This window comes from Triturus cristatus, chromosome 1_2, assembly GCF_964204655.1.
Source record: "Triturus cristatus chromosome 1_2, aTriCri1.1, whole genome shotgun sequence".
Lineage (NCBI taxonomy): Eukaryota > Metazoa > Chordata > Amphibia > Caudata > Salamandridae > Triturus > Triturus cristatus.
Window position 1 is genome coordinate 1180125439 of NC_140580.1, and position 22440 is coordinate 1180147878.

Below are 22440 nucleotides of genomic sequence, written 5' to 3' on the forward strand. Positions count from 1 at the left end.
TTAAGAGATATTTTTGATTGCTCCGGGGTCCCCGCACATGGGCGGGGATTATTCATAGATTATGACTATACACAGAGATCCCCTACTACAGAACAGCTATTATACAACAGCAAACATGAGGTTTACAGTTTTAGGAATATAGTAGCAGAGCAGAGACCTCCCGTGACATGACCTTCACCATAAACACATCAAATAATCGGATCATTACATTTCCCCGGTAGAGTCAACACGGGTCCTCACCCTCTGCTCCTGGACCCGAGCAATGAACGGCTCCCAAATGTCTCGGGGTCTCGAAGTAGGTGGCATTAAAGAACAAGTTACTTACCTTCGGTAACGATGTATCTGTAAGAAACATTAGTTAGTTAGATTCCTCACCTTAGAATATCCCCAGGCGTCAGACTGGATCCGGAAGATTTTTCGTCAGCAATACCCCTTGCGCGTCGCTAGGCGTCGTCTGCGGCTCCGCGTCCGTCATCGGAATGACGTCGTCTGAGTACTTAGACGCCGCCCTCGCGCGCTGACGTCAGTTCTTGTACATAGATTTCCGCGCCAGGAACGCAGAGCCATGCAAAGACCGACACTGGTGCCAAAAATAAAATCTAGGGGCCTGAAAAGGATAACCTTAACCCTAGATGTCAGTTCGCAGAACGGGGAGGATGGGTGGGTCGGTGAGGAATCTAACTAACTAATGTTTCTTACAGATACATCGTTACCGAAGGTAAGTAACTTGTTCATCTGAAAGAAACAAGTTAGATTCCTCACCTTAGAATACATACCCAAGCAATACCATCCCCGGTGGTGGGTCTGCGAACCAAGATCACACCAGAAAGTCCTGGAGGACAGAACGGCCAAAGAAGCCATCCCTCCGGACTTGGCTGTCAAGGCAATAATGCCTGGCAAACGTGTGTAACGAAGCCCACGTCGCCGCCTGACAGATGTCCTGCAAAGGGACACCCCGTCCCAAAGCAGTAGTAGCCGCTGTGGCCAGAGTAGAGTGGGCGCGCAGCCCAACAGGAGGGTCCTTTTTTGCCAAGGAGTAACAAATTTTGATTCACAAAACGACCCACCGAGAGATGGTCCGTTTGGTGCACAGCTTTCCCCTTCTTAGCACCCACGTATCCAACGAAAAGTTGGTCGTCCACCCGGAACTGCTTTGTGCGGTCCAAATAAAAGGAGAGCGCACGTTTTGGGTCCAGACGGTGGAGCCTCTCTTCCTCTTTGGAAGGATGCGGAGGCGGAAAGAAGGTGGGCAAGGTGACAGACTGCCCAAGATGAAATGGAGTCACCACTTTCGGAAGAAAGGAGGGACGAGGCCGAAGGACAACCTTGTCCGGATGAACAGAGAGAAAAGGGGGCTTTGAAGATAAAGCCTGGAGCTCACTCACCCGTCTAGCCGAGGTGATGGCTACCAGAAAAGCAGTCTTAAGAGTCAGAAGACGAAGAGGACAATTATGAAGAGGCTCAAAGGGAGCACACATTAGAAATGTGAGAACAAGATTCAAGTCCCACTGAGGCATTACAAAAGGGACAGGAGGGAACGTGTGAGTAATGCCCTTTAGAAAACGTGTAACTACAGGGGACTTGAAAAGAGAAGGCTGATCAGGAAGCCGCAAGAAGGCAGAGATGGCAGCAAGATAACCTTTCAGGGTGGCCAGGGCAGAGCCCTGCCGGGCTAAAGAAAGAAGAAACAGTAGAACCTCAGAAAGAGGGGCCGAAAGGGGATCCACAGCCTTTGCTGCGCACCATGCCACAAATTTGTTCCACCGGCAGGCGTATACCGTCTTTGTGGAGGGACGCCTGGCTGCCAGAATGATATCACAGACTTCAGGAGGCAAGTCAAATGGCATCAACTGCCGCCGCTCAATCTCCACGCATGGAGGTGGAGGCTGGACAGGTTTGGGTGGAGGACCGTCCCCTGCTGCTGCGACAGAAGATCCTCCCGAAGGGGCAGACGTATCGGAGGATCGGTCAACATACTGAGTAGCTCGGGATACCAGTACCTTCGTGCCCAATCCAGAGCCACCAAGATGACTTGGGCCCGGTCGTACCTGATCTTCTTCAGCACTCTGGGCAGAAGTGGTATAGGCGGAAAGGCGTACAACAGACCGCAACTCCACTCGTGACGAAAAGCGTCGCCAGGCGAGTGCCGCCTTGGAAATTCCAACACGCAGAACTGCTGACATTGCGCGTTCTCTTCGGTGGGGAATAGATCTAACCAAGGCTCTCCCCACTGCTGAAAGAGACCTTGCGCCACTTCGGAGTTCAGACGCCATTCGTGATCCATCATGCACCGGCGGCTGAGTTCGTCTGCTCTGGCGTTCAGAGAGCCCGCCAGATGTTGAACCACTAGGGTGATGCCCTGGTGTTCCAGCCACATCCAGAGGCGCAAAGCCTCCTCCTGACAAAGGGTCCACGACCCCACCCCGCCTTGTTTGTTGCAATACCACATGGCGGTGGTGTTGTCCGTGAACACCTGCACGACACTTCCCCTGACAGAGGGAAGGAAGGCTTTCAGTGCAAGTCGGATCGCTCTCAACTCCAACAAGTTGATTTGGAGACGAGACTCCGCCGGAGACCAGAGGCCTCTGATCTCCGCCTCTCCCATATGGCCACCCCATCCCAGGAGGGACGCATCCGTCACTACGACATGCTCCGGTTGGGGAAGGGAGAGGCTCCTGCCCATGACCCAATCGCGGTCCGTGAGCCACCACTGCAACTGCTGTGCAGTGCCCTCCGAGATCAAGACATGGTCGGACAGGTTGCCGTGATGCTGGGCCCACTGAAACTTCAGGTCCCACTGCAGAGCCCGCATGCGCCGCCTGGCGTGATGCACTAGTAGGATGCAGGAGGCCATCAGCCCCAGAAGCCGCAACACTAGCCTGACCGAAACCCAGGATAGAGGCCGAAAGATGGGAATCAGGGCCTGTATATCCCGGACCCGCCGTTCCGGCGGATAGACCCGGAACTGCGCCGAATCTAGAACCGTTCCGATGAAGAGGAGCTTCTGAGAGGGACTCAGGTGTGACTTCGGCACGTTGATGGAAAATCCCAGCAAATGCAGGAGATCCGCTGTAGTCTGGAGGTGGGAGACGACTGTCTGGGGCGAGCCCGCCTTCAACAACCAGTCGTCGAGATAGGGGAAGACTGGAACCCCTGATCTGCGCAGATGAGCTGCGACCACCGCCATCACTTTCGTGAACACCCGAGGGGCACTGGTGAGGCCGAAGGGGAGCACGGTAAACTGAAAGTGCTCTTGGCCCACCGTGAACCGCAGGTAACGCCGGTGGGCCGGCAGGACGGGGATGTGGAAATATGCGTCCTGCAAGTCCAACGCTACCATCCAGTCTCCAGGGTCTAGGGCAGCTAGAACCTGAGCCAAAGTTAACATCTTGAACCTTTCCTTCCGGAGGAAGGCATTGACGTTCCGGAGGTCCAAGATAGGGCGTAGGCCCCCTTTGCCCTTCTTGGGAACCAGAAAGTAGTGGGAACAACAACCACGACCTACTTCTGGGCTCGGAACGCGCTCGACGGCCCCCTTGGCCAAGGGAACAACAACCACGACCTACTTCTGGGCTCGGAACGCGCTCGACGGCCCCCTTGGCCAAGAGGGCCGAAACTTCCTCGTGGAGAAGATTCAAATGATCCACCGAGATACAGTGGTGCTGCGGTGGCATGGCTGGAGGGGTCGTCTCGAAGGGGAGGGAGTAGCCCCTTCGGACGATTTGCAGCACCCACCTGTCCGATGTGATGGACCGCCAGTGGAGCAGGTGATGGCGAACCCTGCCGCCCACTGGCGTGGAATGGGCCTGAAAGCTCGGACTAGGAAGGTTTTGAGGCGGATGCTGCCGGGGTGGATGTGGACTGACCTCGTCGTCCTCCAGAACCGCCTCGGCGGAAACCACGACCGCGCGCAGGTTGGTTCTGCGGCTGGTGGCTAGGCGGACGTGAGGAGGCACCCCTTCCTTGGCCACGAAAGGGGCGAAAAGCGGAAGTTTGCGACCGCGGGGCCGAGAGGCCCAAGGACTTGGCCGTAGCCCGGGAGTCCTTAAAGCGATTCAGCGCACTGTCCGCTTTCTCACCAAAAAGGCGAGTGCCATCAAAGGGCATGTCCATGAGAGTGCTCTGGACATCGCCCGAAAATGACGTGGACCGCAGCCAGGCGTGACGTCGAAGCGCCACTGTGGTAGAAATTGCCCTACCCAGCGAGTCCGTAGTGTCAAGCCCACATCGGATAGCATGTCGCGCTGCATCCCTCCCATCGGCCAGAGCCTGGGTAAGTCGAGTCCGGACCTCCTCCGGACACAGGGGCAGCACGTCCTCCACCGCATCCCACAGAGAGTGGGAATAACGGTCCAAGAGACAGGCGGTGTTCAAAGACCGCAGGCCCAAACTAAGGGAGGAGAACAGCTTCTTGCCAAACTGTTCCAGTCTCTTGGAATCCAGGTCCGGCGGGGCGGTCGGGAAGGAGGATTGGGAGGTAGAGGCCTGGATAACCAGGCTCTCGGGGGTAGGGTGTTGGGACAGAAAACTGGGGTCGCCCGGAGCAGGGCGGTGGCGCCTGGCGACGTTCCTGTCCACAGGAGGAACTGTGGAGGGCTTGGACCAGGTGCCCTGCAGAACGTCAATGAGGGCCTCATTGAATTGCAGCAGAGGCTCAGTGGAGTCCTCACAGCCACAGCAGGCAGTTCGAGCCCAAGGGCTGCGGCCGCCTTGCGCAGCACCACAGAGAAAGCAGCGCCCTCCTCCGAAGCCACAGTCGGAGGAGAGACTAATCCAGTGTCCGGAGAGGTATCCAGGCCACTGGCCTCCCCCAGTTCATCTGCCCAGTCCTGTGACATTTGAGCCTGAACGGCCATAGGATCCTCGGATCCCTCCCAGTTGTCCCCATCATCCGATTCCTGGTATACAGGAGGAAGGAGCGGAGCCGGGCGATAATGTGTCTCCAGCGGCGCGAACGCGGCGTCCATCGACGCCGTATCGGCGCCGGGCCCGGAGCGGGGCTGAACTGGGGCTCGACGTCGGCGGTGGTACCGGTGTCGACGCCGGCGGAGGAGGCGTGACGAGGTCAACCAGCGTCAGTGGGGACTCGGGAACGGGTCCCTCGGGCGCTTGCGGCGTCGAGGCCGGAGCCGTCAACGGCGCTGGGGCCGGAGCCACCGGCAGGCAAGGCAGCCCAGTCGGGTCCGCGGGGCCCGAAGGCGCACCAGCGGGCGTCGACGGCGAAGCCAGGCTCCTCATGGCCGAGAGGAAGGCACTGACCTCCGCCGGCGTCGTGTCAGTCCCAGGGACCGGTGGGTATGAGGACTTGCGCGGCGCCTGCGGCTCCGCCGGAGCCGCGGGGGTGGAACCACCCTGACCCTCGGCCGAGTCGCGCGACCGGCGAGGGGACTCCGAAGAGCGGTGTCGCCTCTTGGACTTCTTGGAATGCTTCGACTTACCCGAAGACTTGGATCCCGACGACCGATGGTGACGTCGGCTGCGGCTGCGGCTCCGCGACCGATCCTTGGACCTCCTCCTGGACCGGGATCGAGAGGCTCGCGGAGCCGAGTGGCGAATCTCGAGAAGCTTACGGGACCGCTCCAGTCTAGCCTTCGAGGTCAGGGCCTTGCAGTCCGAACACGACTCCGCGTCGTGGTCGAGGCCCAAGCAGTAAAGGCACCGGCGGTGATGGTCCGTAACTGACATCAGGCGGTTACAGTCCGCACAGGCTTTAAAACCAGGCATCCTACCGGCACCGGAGTCGAGACAAGATCAAAAAGGATCGAAAAAGTTAGTCAAAAAGTGACTTAAGGGGTAGCTCTCCCGGATCTGCGCTTACTGGCGCGGAAAAAAGAAGAACGGACGTCAGCGCGCGAGGGCGGTGTGAGAAAGTGCCATCTTTCTTGCATGGTATGCCCTCACTTTTTGCTAAATTGCTGAATGTACTTCGATTGAGTGTACCCTGGGTTCCTGCCAATCAGGTGCCCAGGGCCTATGTTCCTTCCTTAAACCACACAAACTCCAAATTGGCAAACCCTAGCCACATGTCAGCCCCTAGTAAATGGTACCCTAGGTACCCAGGGCCTTGTGGCCAGGGAAGGCCTCTAAGGGCTGCAGCACTCATTGTGCCACCCTCAGAGGCCCTGTACCCTTACACACACACTGCCCTTGCAGGCTGAGTGTCTGGGTGCAGGACAAAACAAAGAGTCAACATGGCACACATCACTGTGTACCATGCCCATCACCTACACTGCCAAGGCATTTGTCAGCCACCCCTCTAGCTGGGTGCATTACGCCTATGGTGTGGGCACAGGAGCAGAAGCCCTGTGCCCCTACAGTACCCGGGTCCATTCCTGGGCACTGTAAGTGCAGTGCTGTCATTTAAGAGTGCATGGTGCTGAGAGCTTGTCAAACACGAGCTCCATAGCACCATATTGGCAACACTGAAGCCTGGGAAGTTTGGTATCAAACTTCTCAGCACATTGAACCCACACTGATGCCAGTGTAGGATTTAATGTACTAAGCACCCCAGAGGGCATCTTAGAGATGCCCCCTTACAGCTAACTTACAATCCACGTCTGCTCTGAGGCTGCCCAGGCTGCCACACAGCAGACACGTTGCTGGACCCCTGGGTGGGAGAGCCCCTGCTCTCCCGGGCCTGCAACAATGCACATCCTGGGTGAGGTGAGAAATCTCCTCCCCCAGGATGAGCAAAGGGAAGCTTCAAAGGCAGGCCGCCATTTGGAGTTTCCCCAGGCCACTGCAACCCCCCACTCTGGCGGGAAGCTTGGCCGGAAACCCCATACAAGGACAGGGGATGTGCCAGCCTGCCAACCCCACCCCTCAGGTGGGGGAGTCGAGGTGAAGCACATCTCCGGGCTCTCGCCATCTTGAAGATGGGGAGCCCTACCCTATCAGGACTAGGCTACTGCCCCCCTCCCACAGGAGAGAGGCAGGATAGGCGGTGTACCCACCCCAGGACAAGGACCCATTGGTCCCTGCGCATCACCTACCTGTAACTCCCCTAAATCTAGTATTTAGGGGCTCCCTGAACCGTCCTTCCCCAGATTCCAGATTCGAAACTACAAAGAGCAAGAAGAAAGAAGACCTGCCCTGCAGCTGCTGAAAAGAGGACGACACCAACTACTTTGGCACCAGCCCTACCGGCCTGTCGACCCTCGAACCTGCTCCTGCTCCAACCCGGCACCTCTTGTGGCCAGCAACCTCACCAACCCCGGAGGACCTGGCTACCTTTTGGCTCTAAGCCCCTGGGACTCCCATGAGTAGAGGCTCTACTCAACAAGCATTTACAATGCAATAGGTCTCGCATTTACGTGAGTTTGAGCTATTCACATTGCAAATAATGCCTTTTATTTGTGTTTTCGTTTTTCAAACAAATAAAAGGCATCGTCATTTACAATGCCAATAGCTTAAACTCTTGTAAATGCGAGACCTATTGCATTGCAAATGCTTGGTGTTCCTTTTACTGTAGCAGTGACCTGGTTTGTTTTTAAAAAAATAAGACCTTTGGCGTCACGCTGTTTGTTCATTTGCATCTCACTGACGCTGGGAACAAAGAGATTGCAATCTTTACTGCCGATCTTAAAGCACTTAATTATCTTGTCCTGGTTTCGTTTCTCAGCTGGAGCGAACAATCTGACACTTCACACTGTACCAGACTCTGTCTCTCTTTTTCACATCCTATTCCCAATTGAAAGTGCGACTTTCCCTTAGGATGTGGACGTTGAAACAGAGGCTGACAATTAATAATCACATTTAAATCAGGTTTACATAGACAATAATATCACCGTCAAGGGCTCATTCATAAAGAAAATTAGCAATAAAAAAATCAGGGTCGACTAGGCATTCTGTTCCATTTCAACAAAACAAGAAACGTTCAAAGGACCATTTCGGAACGAGAAAAATAGCTCTGGAGCCTCCAAGAACAAAATATCGTTTTTCCAATGACCGGTTTCCTCTTAGAATGTGACAGGCCCAATAAAATTGGTATATTACTTGCACTTGCTCTGTTGGCATGCCAGTCACAGGAGCTACACCTTGGGCTGTTGTATTTGCATAACATGAAGAGGCCGTGGCAGCAGTGCTTAGTTTGTAAAAGAATAAGTGTTGGGGCTCTCATCGGGAGGCCTCTGCAGCTTAAAGCAAACATTGCCCCTGCAGCTGCCAATGACCGTACAAACACAGCAACTAACTAACACACAAGTGTGGCCGTTCCTACTCATCAGGCCCTCAAAGCGCACACACCTCAGCCGTTTATGAAAAAGTGTAGCGGAAAGGCAACGAACGGAAAAGCGAGCCCAGAAAAATCGAATCGCAACCCCTTCCTCACCTTGCCAAGCCACCTCTACAACTTTCACAGCAACGGATCCCCTTTCGTTGGGTGCAGCAAAGATGAAAACTCCAGACAGCGGAAGCAAAGACTACGATGCAGTGCGCTTGAATTTTCTTGTGCCTGCTTGTTATTGGCTACTGGCATTTACCCAGCCTCCATAACTACCGTAAATGCAACTGGTAGAAATGAAACACCTTCAACGTGCCCAGGCCTCGTCCACTCCTTACATTAGATTGCTTTGTGTTCAGACGGTAGTAGGCTACACTGTACGGGCCAATGGGTTGGAAGGAGAAGTGTTTTTAAACGGTGGAGAATTTACCAGGCAGGTATGAACGGTTCATAAAAAGAGCGATAGAGAGAGAGAGAGAGTGCGAGCGAAAGAAAAAGAGTGCGAGCGAGTGAAAGAGTGCGAATGAAAGAGAGAGAGCGAGAGAGAGTGCAAGCGAGAGAGAGAGCGAGGGGTTAGCTTGCAGATGGGGATGCGAATGTGACATTTGCACGGCTGCGTTCGGCAGAGGTAACTTATAATGTAATAATAAAGAAAGGTAGACGCATGTCATACTAGTTCAATCCTGTATTTTTAGCCTATGCATCTCCTTATCACACAGCTGTGTGCCGGAGATGTATATACAAATGTGCACTTTTCACAGTCTCGCCAGTTTAGTCTCACTGCCCCTTCCTTGTGGCCGTCCGTCCGTCCCTCGCTCAGGAATGGCATGCCAGACACCAACCTCAAGCAAACGGCAAAAAGCGCCTCTAATTTCCTCGGACACCGCGCTGCTGCTCTCGACGCCATCTCGACAGGCTAGTTAGCTGAGCGCATGCAAAATAATAGGTGTGAGCAGCGCTGACAGAGCCCAGCAATTACCCAACTTGTTGTTATTCGGCAAGACTTCTTTCTCATGCTACACCCCCCTTCTAAACGTGGCTAATGACCTAAGATACCATTGCGCGAGTTTTAGCAGCAGGGACTTTCAGGTGGCTGCATTTACTAGTTTTCTATGGAACGGGATGGAAGCTTCTGGAAATAGTGTTTTGGGATGATTACGAACAGGAATCATTTCTGTTCTCTTAAGCAACGTCTGGGTGCAGTCTTGTAAATTCATGCATAATCAAATCGAAATCAAAGTCCCCTGTGCGTTTCCCCAGACGGCGATAGACTCTATAAGGAGGTGTGATATGTAATTAAACCCGGAAGCTGGGCGTGCAATTACGGCTCTGGTGAGAGGAGAGAACTGCGGGGGGAGGTTGATTGTTCTTATGTTTCCACCATTTGCGAAGACACTAAAGAGTTGTGGAGCCTGCCAGACATGTCATTGCACCGCATGTGAATCAGGGTCTCAAACTGTATAATTACGATTGTGAAAGCTCAGAAATACAAACCTCTGCAATAATGCATTACTGCGCGGTCTTCTCAGTTTAGGGTTTCAGAAGGGAAGTATTACCTTCTATTAAAAGTCATGCGGTTCTAGATTTTCGATTTTAGATGTTACCATCAAACAAGTGTGAGGGGAATTGGCACATTTCAAGAACAACAAGCGTGCGCTGAAGCTGACGAGGAGGGAGTGGGAGGATGGAGTGGGGGCGGGCACAGTGGTGCGGCCGCAGTTGTAAAAGGCAGGGAGAGGGTGAGATTGAGAAAGGGAAAGATAGGGATCAATGGAGACAAGTATTGGCCGCACGTGCGCCTCGCGCTTAGTTAAAAAAAAAAAAAAAAAGACAGGCGCGGCGGAGAATGGCACGCGCGCTTGGGGGCGGGGGAGCGCATTCCAGGCGGGGGAGCGGACCCTTTGAAGTGCTCCCAAAAACGACGCGCGTGATGGTGCGCGTGCTAGCCATGCAATCCGCTTTTGGGAGCACTTTGAAAAGCCCTTTTACAATCGTCTCGCTTTGCGATCGCTTACGCGATACCAAGGCGAGACCTAAAGACCTATCTCTAATCCCTGGCAGCAGACCGGAACCACAAACGCAGCACACTCTGCACCAGCCAAGCCTGGCCAGTGCCGGAGTGAACAAAGACCACGAGGATGACCCCCCGGCGACTGTGACCCCGAGTCCGGCACCCAAGGACCTCCCTCGACACTCCTGAAGCCTGCAGCCTCAGAACAAGGTGCCCCCCCTACGCAGCGCCCCGTGCCCAATCCTGGGGTACCTACCTATCCTCCAACTACCCAACTTACCTCTCGAAGTGGTGGTGGCACCTGAAGATTCCTCGTCCCCGAGCTTGCAGTCTTTTTCTAAACCGGAGATTTCCCATTGAACTCAATAGAGCGCCCGAAGCCTCAAAAGCACCCTGCACCCAGCCGCCCGAGTGGCCCTGGCAGTGAAAACTCTACACCTACCTACTTCCCCACTTGCCCTGAGTAAGTGACCAGGAGCCCAGCTCCCACAACCGCGTGGCTTGCCAGTCAGCAGCCACCAACCAAGGCCCCCCCCCCCTATCCCTCATAGGATAACATTGGGCCTAACTCTCTCTGCACCCGGCCGCCCTAGAGTCGCTGAGGGTGAACCAACTGTACCTACCAGACCCTGGGGGACCCCTGAGTCTATGCCCAGAACCTCAACTCTGCCAGTCGAGTACTTACCCTTAAACCACAAACTCTATTTTCCTCATAGGGTAACATTGACTTGCTTTTTCCTGAAATTTCTTCTAAGTGTGGATTTTTCAAATCTTAAAATATTCACCAAAAATCAGCCGAGTAACGAAGACGAAATTACTCACCTGCTCTTAGGTGAGCTCCCAGTGCTGGATCTTGGTGCCCAGCACGGACTCTGAAAAATACTTACAACTGTACTTACCCGTAACCCAATTTTCTTCCATAGGGAATCATTGACTGTTTTTCTGTGAAATTTCTTCCAAGTGTCAATTTCTGCAATCTTTAAATATTCTTCAAAAATCGTATAATATCTGAAAACGTAATTACTTACCTGTTTTGGATAAAGGTCCCAGTACTGAGTCTAGGCACCCAGTACTGGATTACAAAAGTAACGAGAACATACCGTACCTGCAACTTGAATTTTCTTCCATAGGGAATCATTGACTGTTTTCTTTGAAATATTTTCTAAGTGTCAACTTTTAAAATAGCTAAATATTGTTTAAAAATCATTACAGTGATTAAGTCGACTTTCATCACTTGATTCTGAGTACTGACCCAGGACTAAATCTAGGATCCAGTCCTGGAATTCCAAAAGTAATCTAAAAAGTAATCTGTTGCAAATAACTTGAATTTTCCATTGAGCTCAATGCATTGTTGTGTTTAAAATATGCCTATTGCAACCACTTGTAACTGTTTACAAGTCAATTGCATATTGCAAAAGTATTTATATGAAACATCTCATTCTGAGAAAGTATATTTTAAATACAAGTGTTGGTTCTAAAATAAAACAGGCATATATTTTTTATATATAAACCATTGGACTAGAGTTCAGTTATTGAGTGTGTGAGACCATTTGCTGACTGAGTGTGTACAATAAATGCTTTACACTGTCCTCTGATACTGCCTTACTGCTCGACCAAGCTACCACTTTAGAGAGTAAGGTTATATCTAACTTTAGCCTCTGTCAAACCCTGGGGGACTGTTGACTCTGTACACCCTGTACCCATTAAGGAACAGTATATACAGAGCCACTTTCTCACAATCCCACACTGGCATCAGTGTGGGTTTAATGTGCTGAGAAGTTTGATACCAAACTTCCCAGTCTTCAGTGTAGCCATCATGGTGCTGTGGAGTTCGTAATGACAAACTCCCAGCACCATATACTCGTAATGGCAGTACTGCACTTACAGTGCCCAGGAATTTACTTTGGCACCGCAGGGGTACAGGGCTCATGCTCCTGTACCCTCGCCACTGGCATAGGGCACCCAGCTAGAGGGGTGACTGATGTATGCCAAGGCAGTGATTTGTGGACATGGCACACAGGGATGTGTGCCATGTCGACTCTGTTTTGTTGTTCCCCAGACACTCAGCCTGCAAGGGCAGTGTGTTTGTGTCAGGGTACAGGTCCTCTAAGGGTGGCACAAGAAGTGCTGCAGCCCTTAGAGGCCTTGTCTGGTGACAGTGCCCTGGGTACCTGTGGTACCATTTACCAGGGACTGACATGTGGCCAGAGATGCCAATTTGGGTTTAGGTTTCAGCATAGTTTTTAGGGAAGGAACATCGGCCCTGGGCACCTGATTGGCAGGAGCCCAGGGCACAAAGTGCATTCAGCAATTCAGCAAAAAGTGGGGGCATACCATGCAAGAAAGATGGCACTTTCTCACAGTGCCATGTCGACTCTTCACGTTGTTCTGCACCAAGGCACTCAGCCTGCAAAGGCAGTGTATGAGTTTCAGGGTGCAGGGCCTCTAAGGGTGGCACAATAAGTGCTGCAGCCCTTAGTGGCCTTCTCTGGTCATACTGCCCTGGGTACCTGTGATACCATTTACCAGGGGCCCACCTGTGGCCAGGGATGCCAATTGGGTTTAGGCTTCAATGCAATTTTAGGGAAGGAACACAGGCCCCGGGCACCTGATTGGCAGGAGCCATGGGCACACTCAGTCAAAGAACATCAGCAATTCAGCAAAAAGTGGGGGCATACCATGCAAGAAAGAGGGCACTTTCTCACAGGGCACAACAGGCAGCACCTAATTTATGATGCAGAAACATTTGAGCAAATGGTACTCCCCGACCCTAGTCTGCAACCTGGGGGACCCTGAATGTTTTATCTGGGTAAAGGTCCGCAAACGTGTGGAGTTTCAGCTTCTGCGTGAACGTCTAACTTATCCCGTCTTTGTTAGGCAACATGGGGTTTTGTGGTAACGGAAGGGGCACACAGTATCCGGGCGCCCGCCCATTGCCGCAACCCATCCCAAGCCCAACGTAGAGATTCTGTGGTGTCAATATCTTCCCTGGGGCGGCGATATGGCTGGTATAATGGCAGCCGGATGGGAACATAAATCCACTCAATTGATTGATTGAAAAACAATTTGCAAGTGTTCACACCCAATACTAGATGGCAGAAGTATGTAAAGCAGCATCTACTGCAACACATCCAACTAACAGTCACTTACATGCAGCATTACTGGACTGCTGTAGACAAACATTCAGATATACCCACACTGAAAGGGAAGACGGTATAACTCAGTGCTTTTCCTAAAAATGATTGTCAAATGACCACCAGCAAAACAAACTACCTCATAATGCTAGAGGGCTCAAATCTCTACCGCCCTCGTCCTCCCTTGTGCCATCTTAGTTTTACTTGTGATCAAGAATATGAAGGCAGTACGCCTATGCAGAGACAACCGAGTGAGAACCCATTACACGCATCCAAAAACGCAACCACTGCCACAGTAAGTAATCTCAGTTTCCAGTGCAACATCAGGTAGAGGTTTTGGTTTCTGGAGGGCCAAATACAAATCCATGACAGTCTACCGAGAGTCACGAACCACTGGTGAGACTGCACTTGAAGAGGGCTCTGGTCGACTCCGGAGTCGATGCGGATGCACAGTTGGCTGCAGATTAAAGCAAGGAGGGTGTTGTACAAACTTGCTGCAGTAGCAGCTTACAGACTCCACCTGATAAAGCCCAAGCGGGGCCTTGTGGTTACAGAAATCAGTATTGCTACACACTGCCAAATTATTACTTTAAAAAGGCATGGTTACTTCTTGCGGAACTAAAGAAACAGACAAAAGGTGCTTTTGTGCACCAAACCTTACTTCGCACTGAAGAGTTCATGGTGTCAGCAGGGTCCCAAGGTAGGACTTAGTGCATTTCAAAAAACTGCACCTGCAATTGATAAATGGGTGCACAAACTAGAATACTTTGTGGACATGATTTTCAAATAAGCAAGTGTATGGCACTCAGAAGCTTACAGAATTCCAGTCTTCACACTGAAGTTCTTTTAGAACACATTTCTCAATTGACCTAGAGTGCCATGAGGGCACCTGGTCAATGACCCCACACGCCACTATTCTTCGTTCAGATTATGAGAAGGACCAGGCAGATGTAGCCTAGAGAGCTACATCTCACAGCTTAGCATGCTAGAAAAGTACCAAAACGTGGTCGCGATCAAAGCCGGTTACGAGGGAAAAGCATGCAATTCAGTTTTGAGCAGCTTGAGAAGAGATTTATTTGCATTTGTGCTGAGAGGTGGTGCTGGTGTCAGTCTTCTGAATGTGAGCTGAGGAGTCTCAGCCGGTCAAGCTTGGCGGCAACCGATTTGGAGGCTGCAGGCCGGGGCCCCCCGTACAAAAGGAGAGCCAGGTTGTAGTTATTTAGACCTTCACTTTCAAAGTCCTATTTCTAGTTTTCACCAACCAAGCCAGTGTTAAAAAAAAAACAAAAAAAACTGGAGGTCGAGAAGTACATTTTATCTGTTAGTCTGTCTGGAAAGTATCTCACATTAAATATGCTCAAACATGCAGGACGACTGGTGCTGGTGAATTTGGGTTTCAGGTTGCCTCTGAGGCCCGTTGACTCCGAAAGGCTGTTGCTTTCAGTGTTCTGTATAAAGTGACTAAGGCTGCAATTCACACAGAGGTTCTGGAGCTTTGGTTGAAGCTCGATCTTATTTGGATCCAAAGCAAAACGAATGCCTCACTGAGAGACTTCAATTCTGGTAACAAACTCCAAGATGATTTGTGTCCATTTACTTCCATTCGTTGCTGACCTCTTCTTACTGGGAAAGCAGACTTTAACTTTGTGCCCATTCATACATTTCCCTCTCCAGTTCAAACAGTGAGCTTTTGGTGAGGACTCCGAACATGGCCCAGACACAGAGGGAGGGCGCTCCAGGGTCAGGACAGAGTTCTTGTGCAGGGCTCAGAACATGGCTCAGATGCACAGGGAGGGAGCACCTGCTTCACCATCAGCAATGAGCTCTTCTAGAGGACTCAGAACATGCAGTGCACACCACAGCCAAATGAAGGACCGCCTTTATTATAGAAAAACTATTGACAGATCTGTAATCTTGATGCAGACTTAACACCATGAGAACTTTTCTTTAAATGTTTCTACAACTAAGATGTTTTAGGCAAAACCAAATTGGAAGAACTACGAAATCTGGAGAGAGGGTCTCAATTACCCTGGCAGACCCGTGGGGCTATGCTGCTTGAAAGGTAGATCCGACGGGCTTAACTGGATTGAGGTGAAAACAAAAATCAAGGGCCACCAAGTACTACCTGCATTTTAAACCTCACAGAACTACACCCCCTTATTACCTGTGAAATCTCTGCACTTCGTGTGCGCTGCCGAGAAGCTGACTCCTCTCTTCGGCCAGTAGTTGTAAGGCCCTCCAACGCTCATTCAATTCCTGCCAAAAGAGGGAGAAAGTAGTAAGGCTCCAGGGTGCTGCATTTGAGCAAACGACAACTTTCAAGTTCAACATCCATAACTGCGAATCAATGGAAGGAGGGAGTCAAAATAAATGAAGACAGTAAGCACTTACAAATTAAAGAGCCAGCAGGGTAAAGGCAAGACTTGCATATGTTTATGTCATCAATTGGAGGCAGCTACCAAAGAGGAATATGCTACTTACCAGTATGCATCTGTTCTTGGCATGTAGAGCTGCAGAGTTGTACACTTAGCATAGATCGCCACCTGGTGTTGGGCCCGGATGTTTGCAGTTTGTTTTTATTCTTTGGACAGTCTTTGGAAGTCACGAGTTCGGTGACTCCTCCTTCGGTCCGTACTGCGCATGGGCTTCGGCTCCATCCTCAGATTGTTTTTCGCCAACAGGGAAATGATGGAGCGTAGTAATAACAGTGAGAAACCCATGTGTGTTGTATCTAAATAAGATGTACTGGAACGGATACAGGTAGCCGGGGAGGCGGGTGGGCGTGTACAACTCTGCAGCTCTACATGCCAAGAACAGATGCATACTGGTAAGTAGCATATTCCGTTCGAGGCATATGAGCTGCAGATTGTACACTTAGCATAGATTATATAGCAGTACCCAACCTTAGCGGCGACCACCGGTATCCGTTGCAGTGGTTTGAAAAAGTGTCTTTAGTACAGCCTGGCCCACCCTAGCTTGCTGCTTGGAATGCACATCTACACAGTACTGTTTTGTGAAGGTGTGCGGTGTTGACCATGTGGCTGCTTTGCAGATGTCATCTAAGGGTATGTTCCCTAGAAAAGCCATAGAAGCCCCTATCTTTCTTGTAGAGTGGGCTTTAGGTGGAACAGATAATGTTCTTTTTGCCTTTTGATAGCAAATTTGTATGCACTTTACAATCCACCTAGCTATCCCTGATTTAGAGATGGGGTTGCCTTTATGTGGTGGAGAGAAGGAAACGAACAATTGTTTAGTCTTCCTGAAGGGTTGCGTTCTTTGTATGTAGTACAGCAAAGCCCTTTTAACATCGAGTGTGTGTAAGGCCCTCTCTGCAACAGATTGAGGTTGCGAAAAGAAGAGAGGTAATTCCACCGATTGATTGAGATGGAAGGGGGAAATGACCTTGGGCAGAAACTTCGGATTTGTGCGAAGTATGACCTTGCTGTGATGTATTTGTAGGAAGGGTTCCTGTATAGTGAACGCTTGTATTTCACCAACCCTTCTAAGGGAAGTGATAGCTACGAGAAAAGCTGTTTTCCAGGTGAGAAACTGTAGCTCACATTTATGCATTGGTTCGAAAGGCGGACCCATTAGCCGTGTAAGAACTAAATTTAGATTCCATACAGGGGAAGGTGGTGCCCTGGGAAGAATTACTCGTTTAAGGCCTTCCATAAAGGCTTTAATAGCGGGCACTCTGAACAGTGATAAATGCTGTCTGTTTTGTAGATAAGCAGCGATCGCTGCTAGGTGTAGGCGTATGGATGAATATGCCAGGTTACACCTGTGAAGATGGAGCAGATAGCATATGATGTGCTGTATGAATGCATCTAAAGGGTTGATTGTATTGTTACGGCAGTAAATTACAAATCTTTTCCACTTTGCGGCATAGCATGCTCTAGTGGTAGGACGTCTGGCTTCCATGATGATGTTCATGCAATCAGGGGGAAGGTTAAGGTATCCAAATTCTAAGATTTCAGGAGCCAGATCGCAAGGTTGAGCTGAGCTGGGTCCGGGTGCCTGATTTCTCCATGGTTCTGGGTTAGGAGGCATGGGGATAGGTGCAATTTTTGATGTGGTACCACTGATAGTTGTAGTAGTGTGGTGTACCACGGCTGCCTGGCCCACGTTGCAGCTACTAGAATGAGTGTGAGGAAGTGCTGTTGTAGCTTCCTTACCACTAATGGAATTAGTGGGAGAGGTGGAAAGGCGTATGCAAATCTGCCTGACCAGTTCATCCATATCGCATTGCCCTTGGACAATGGGTGTGGGTATCTGGCGGCGAAGCTTGGGCATTTTTTGTTTTCGTGGGTGGCGAAGAGGTCTATCTGAGGATGCCCCCACTGTTGGAAGAATGGGTGAAGAACTTGTGGCTGCAGTTCCCATTCGTGTAGTTGTTGCGTTTGTCTGCTGAGCAGATCTGCCATGGTGTTTTGTACGCCTGGAACGTGCTGTGCCAGGAGAAAGATGTTTTGGGGAATTGCCCATCTCCATATGCTCTGGGCTAAGCGGGAGAGCTGGGGAGAGTGTGTCCCCCCTGTTTTTGGATATAATACATTGCAGTCATGTTGTCTGTGCGAATGAGGACTGCTTTGCCCGAAATCTGTTTTTGGAAGGATTTTAGGGCTAGAAAGATCGCCAAGAGCTCCAGATGGTTGATGTGGAGCGATTTTTGCTGTGGCGTCCATAGACCTTGCATTGTGAGGTGTAGGAGGTGCGCTCCCCAGCCGGAGAGCGATGCGTCCGCTGTTAGAATCACCTTGCTGGAAGAGAGTGTTGAAGGAATGTTTTGCGTAAGGCTTGAATGCTTGTGATTCTGGCTGAGTTTGGATAGGCAATCCCCTTAGAGGTGTCTATAGTGGCCCCGAGATATTGCTTTGTGTGAGATGGTATGAGGTGGGACTTTTGGTAGTTCACCGTGAAGCCTAGCTGGTGGAGCAGTTGGATGGTGCCGTTTGTATGTTGCACACATTGGTGGTAGGATGTAGCTTTTATCAGCCAGTCGTCTAAGTAAGGGAAGACGTGAATATGTTGATGTCTGAGGTGTGCTGCCACTACCGCTAGGCATTTGGTAAACACCCGTGGTGCGGTGGTAACCCCGAAGGGGAGAACCGTGAATTGGTAATGCTGCCCGTCCACCACGAACCTGAGGTACTTCCTGTGAGAAGGGTGTATTGGAATGTGAAAGTATGCGTCTTTCAGATCCAAGGTAGTGAGAAAGTCCCCCTGACAGAGGAGCGGGAGGACTTGTTGTAGGGTGACCATGTGGAAATGGTCTGAATGTATGTAGGCATTTAGAGGCCGGAGGTCCAGAATGGGCCCGAGGGTCCCGTCTTTCTTTGGTATTAAGAAATATAGGGAGTAGACCCCTAGATTTTGCTGATTGACGGGAACCTGCTCTATAGCGTGTTTTTGAAGGAGGGAGAGTACCTCCTGTTTGAGCAGTGTAGAATGTTCTTGAGACATTGGACGGTGCCTTGGTGGGATATTGGGTGGGGTGGATGTTAATTCGAGACAGTACCCTGACCGAATGATTTGGGTCACCCATTTGTCCGATGTTATGGACTCCCATGCGTGGATAAAGTCTTGTAGCCTGCCCCCGACCGGGGTGGGATGGTCTGGGGGGAGCGGAGGGAAGTCATTGTGCGGGTGGGTAGCAGAACGGGTGGTGTTAGTTTTGCCCCTGCCCTTATTGTTGTTGCCTCTGTAACCACCCCTTTGGTTGCCCTTTGAAAAGGTATTTTGAGGAGGGGACTTGTAGGAGGTAGAGGCGCTATCGGTGGAGAAGCCTCTGCCTGTGCCACGAAAGGATGAGCGTCGAAAGGAGCGTTTAGAGGCTTGTGTTTGGAGTGCCCCCATAGACTTTGCTGTGTCTGTGTCCTTTTTCATCTTTTCCAACGCTTCGTCTACCTTTGGCCCAAAGAGAGTTTGTTGGTCAAAGGGGTGATTGAGTATGGACGCCTGGACTTCAGGCTTGGACCCTGAGATCCTGAGCCAGGCATGGCGACGAAGCAGGACACTGGTATTTATGGCTCTAGAAGCAGTGTCGGCTGCATCGAGGGCACACTTAATGGAGGTGTTTGTAATTAGTTTACCCTCCTGTATCAGTTCATGAGCCCTGCGCTTGTGTTTTTCAGGAAGGTGTTGCATAAGAGCCTCAAGTTCGTCGTAGTGTGCTCTGTCATAGCGCGCAAGTAGCGCTTGTGTATTTGCAATGCGCCACATGTTTGCAGCTTGGGAGGCGGTGCGTTTGCCAGACGCGTCTAGAAGTTTCGATTCCTTGTCTGGCGGTGGGGCTTCTCCTGAGGACTGGGAGTTAGCCCGCTTTCTAGCTGTGGAGACAACTAGGGAATCTAAGGGAGCAGGGCCCTTAATGTATGCAGGGTCTGTGGGTGCCGCCTTGTACTTTTTCTCTATTCTAGGGTTCAGTACCCTGGCCCTGACAGGGTCTTTGAACACCTCTGCAGCATGCTTGGTGACACCCTTAAGCATGGGCAAAATAGACGTGGATTTGTCCTGGATGTCAAATGTGTCCAGTAGGAAGTCGTCTTCCACTGGTTCGCTGTGCATGTCCACCCCATGGTAGTGTGCTGCTCTCTGCACTAAATGATGAAACCCTAAGGAGTCCTCTGGAGGAGACGGCCTGGATGGGTATAGGTCGTCCTGAGGCATATCAGGTATGTCAGGGTTGTGGTAGTCTTCCCATGGGTCTGGGGTCCCCGGTGGAGTGGGGTCCATTGGGGCGTCCGCCGGGTCATAATCCGGGTCCCCGTCGTCCGGATCTGGGGACGGGGTCGGAGAGTAATGAGGTAAAGGTGGCGGAGACCTGGGAGGGGGAGGGGGTGGAGGAGGTGGAGGAGGCAGAGGAGGAGGTAGTGGGGAGGGCACTCTGAGGGGAGAAGTAGCAGAGTCCTTCCGTTTGGGTGGTGGAGGAGGAGCCGGAGTGTCAAGGCGTCTTTTCTTGATAATTAAAGTCAATAGCCCAGTCTTTGGATCTTTAGACAGAGTCTTTTGCAGAGGGTCTGGTGTAAACAGAGCCAGTGGCGCCGAATCGTCCGCTGGCGCCGATGATTTCGGAACCGAGGGCTTCGATGGTTTCTGTGCGCCATGCTTTTTTGGGGCCTCCGGTTTTTTCGGTGCGAAGGAGTTTTCGGCGCCGGAGCGTCGGTGCCGACGGATTTGTGTTTGTGTTTAGTCGGCACCGAGAGTCCAGGCTTCGGCACCGGTGGCTTCGGGATCGAGCTGGGTATTACTTTTTTCGGTGCCGGATGCTGTTTTTCGGCACCAGGCGTCGGCTGGCTCGAGCCCGAGCTGCCGTGAGACTTTGGAGGCTTCGACACCGGGCCCGAAGGTGGGGTGATAGAAGCTTTGTGCTTGGTTTTACCCAGGCCTGCAGGCGAGGGTGTAACCTGAGTCTCTTTGGTTTTGGGCGCGGGGGTGGGAGGGGGTACAGTACTCACGACCCGCTGCGCCGGTGTGATGTCCTCCACGTCGGAGTCGTCGGCCTCGGAAGCGCTGACTACGTCGTCCTCCTGCTCGGTGTGTAGTTGCCCCGAAGCTTTGGCGCAGTCTCCGAAGATGTCCGGTGGAGCTGCGGACGATGAGTGCGCCATGGTGCGTCGAGCTCTTCGATCCCGGATGGTCTTCTTTGATCGAAAAGACTTACAGGCGGGGCAGTCTCTGGCCTCGTGTTCTGGAGAGAGGCAAAGGTTACACACCTGATGGAGGTCGGTGTGGGGAAATTTAGACCCACATTTTGGGCACTTTTTGAACGGAGTCCTTTCCATCGGCCGGGACGGGAGTCGAGGAGGGCCCGAAGGCCGGTGCCGATGTACGGGATGGAGAAAAGTGCCGCTTCGAGAGATGAAGATGATGAAGGAACTCGAAGAATCGAGGATTTTCCGTCGAGGCTGGAACCCTAGAAGTTCGAAGCCGGAGCACGAAGTATCACATCCGAGCCCGATGGCGGAAAAAAACAATCTGAGGATGGAGCCGAAGCCCATGCGCAGTACGGACCGAAGGAGGAGTCACCGAACTCGTGACTTCCAAAGACTGTCCAAAGAACAAAAACAAACTGCAAACATCCGGGCCCAACACCAGATGGCGATCTATGCTAAGTGTACAATCTGCAGCTCATATGCCTCGAACATATAATTTCCATTGTTCAGGCACTCTACACACCAACTACTGAACGTGAGAAGGTGAAGGCTGCCACATCATCTCCGGAGCACATTCTAGACTACCTTCCATCGGTGTATGAGGAGGAGAGAGCCCAGCTGATCTATTGTCTATGATGAAGAAAGAACTTGCAATAGCTCACATGCTCCAGCACCTCAAGCTAAAGTCCCTGTGGGAAAACAAACAAGCCATTGTGCAGCCCTTCCAATGCTTCCCACAAACACTTGATCACCTCCTCACCACCCCAGAGAAAAAGGTAGGCAGATGGAAAACAATAGTTCAAGTTAACATTTTATAACAGAATGAATAAAAGTTACAACAATAAGCCAATACCCAAATTCTTGTCATTAAAACACCACATTAAAAGCAACAAAAAACAGCAAAATATACAATCTCTTTCCATCCTCTGTGGAAAGGCCACTGAAGAAAGACTCTCTAAAATAAACAATTTGTAATTTGAGCGGTAATTACTTTAATTGCCAAGTCCAAAACGGACAATACTTCTGTTCGCTGTAAAGCATCCCCGCTCAGAGTGAGAAAGCGCCCTCTTTCTTGCATGGTATGCCCCCACTTTTTGCTGAATTGCTGATGTACTTTGACTGAGTGTGCCCTGGGCTCCTGCCAATCAGGTACCCAGGGCCGGTGTTCCTTCCCTAAAACTGCATGTAGCCTAAACCCAATTGGCATCTCTGGCCACCTGTCAGCCCCTGGTAAATGGTACCCTAGGTACCCAGGGCCTTGTGACCAGAGAAGGCCCCTAAGGGCTGCAGCACTTATTGTGCCACCCTTAGAGGCCCTGTACCCTGACACACACTCACTGCCTTTGCAGGCTGAGTGTCTTGGTGCAGAACAAAACAGTCGACATGACACACATCCCTGTGTGCCATGCCCACAACCTA

At 51.3% G+C, this 22440-nt stretch overlaps 1 protein-coding gene across 6 annotated transcripts in view; it reads right to left on the minus strand.

Annotated features, from left to right (window-relative positions):
- Window positions 1-22440, minus strand: part of SPTAN1 (spectrin alpha, non-erythrocytic 1) — a 724155-nt gene that overhangs the window by 396938 nt on the left and 304777 nt on the right. For all 6 annotated transcript variants that reach the window (XM_085614072.1, XM_085614071.1, XM_085614070.1 and 3 more), the window contains one exon: window positions 15531-15622. In XM_085614072.1, coding sequence (XP_085470198.1) covers window positions 15531-15622 — 92 coding nt within the window. The remainder of the gene's footprint in view (window positions 1-15530; window positions 15623-22440) is intronic.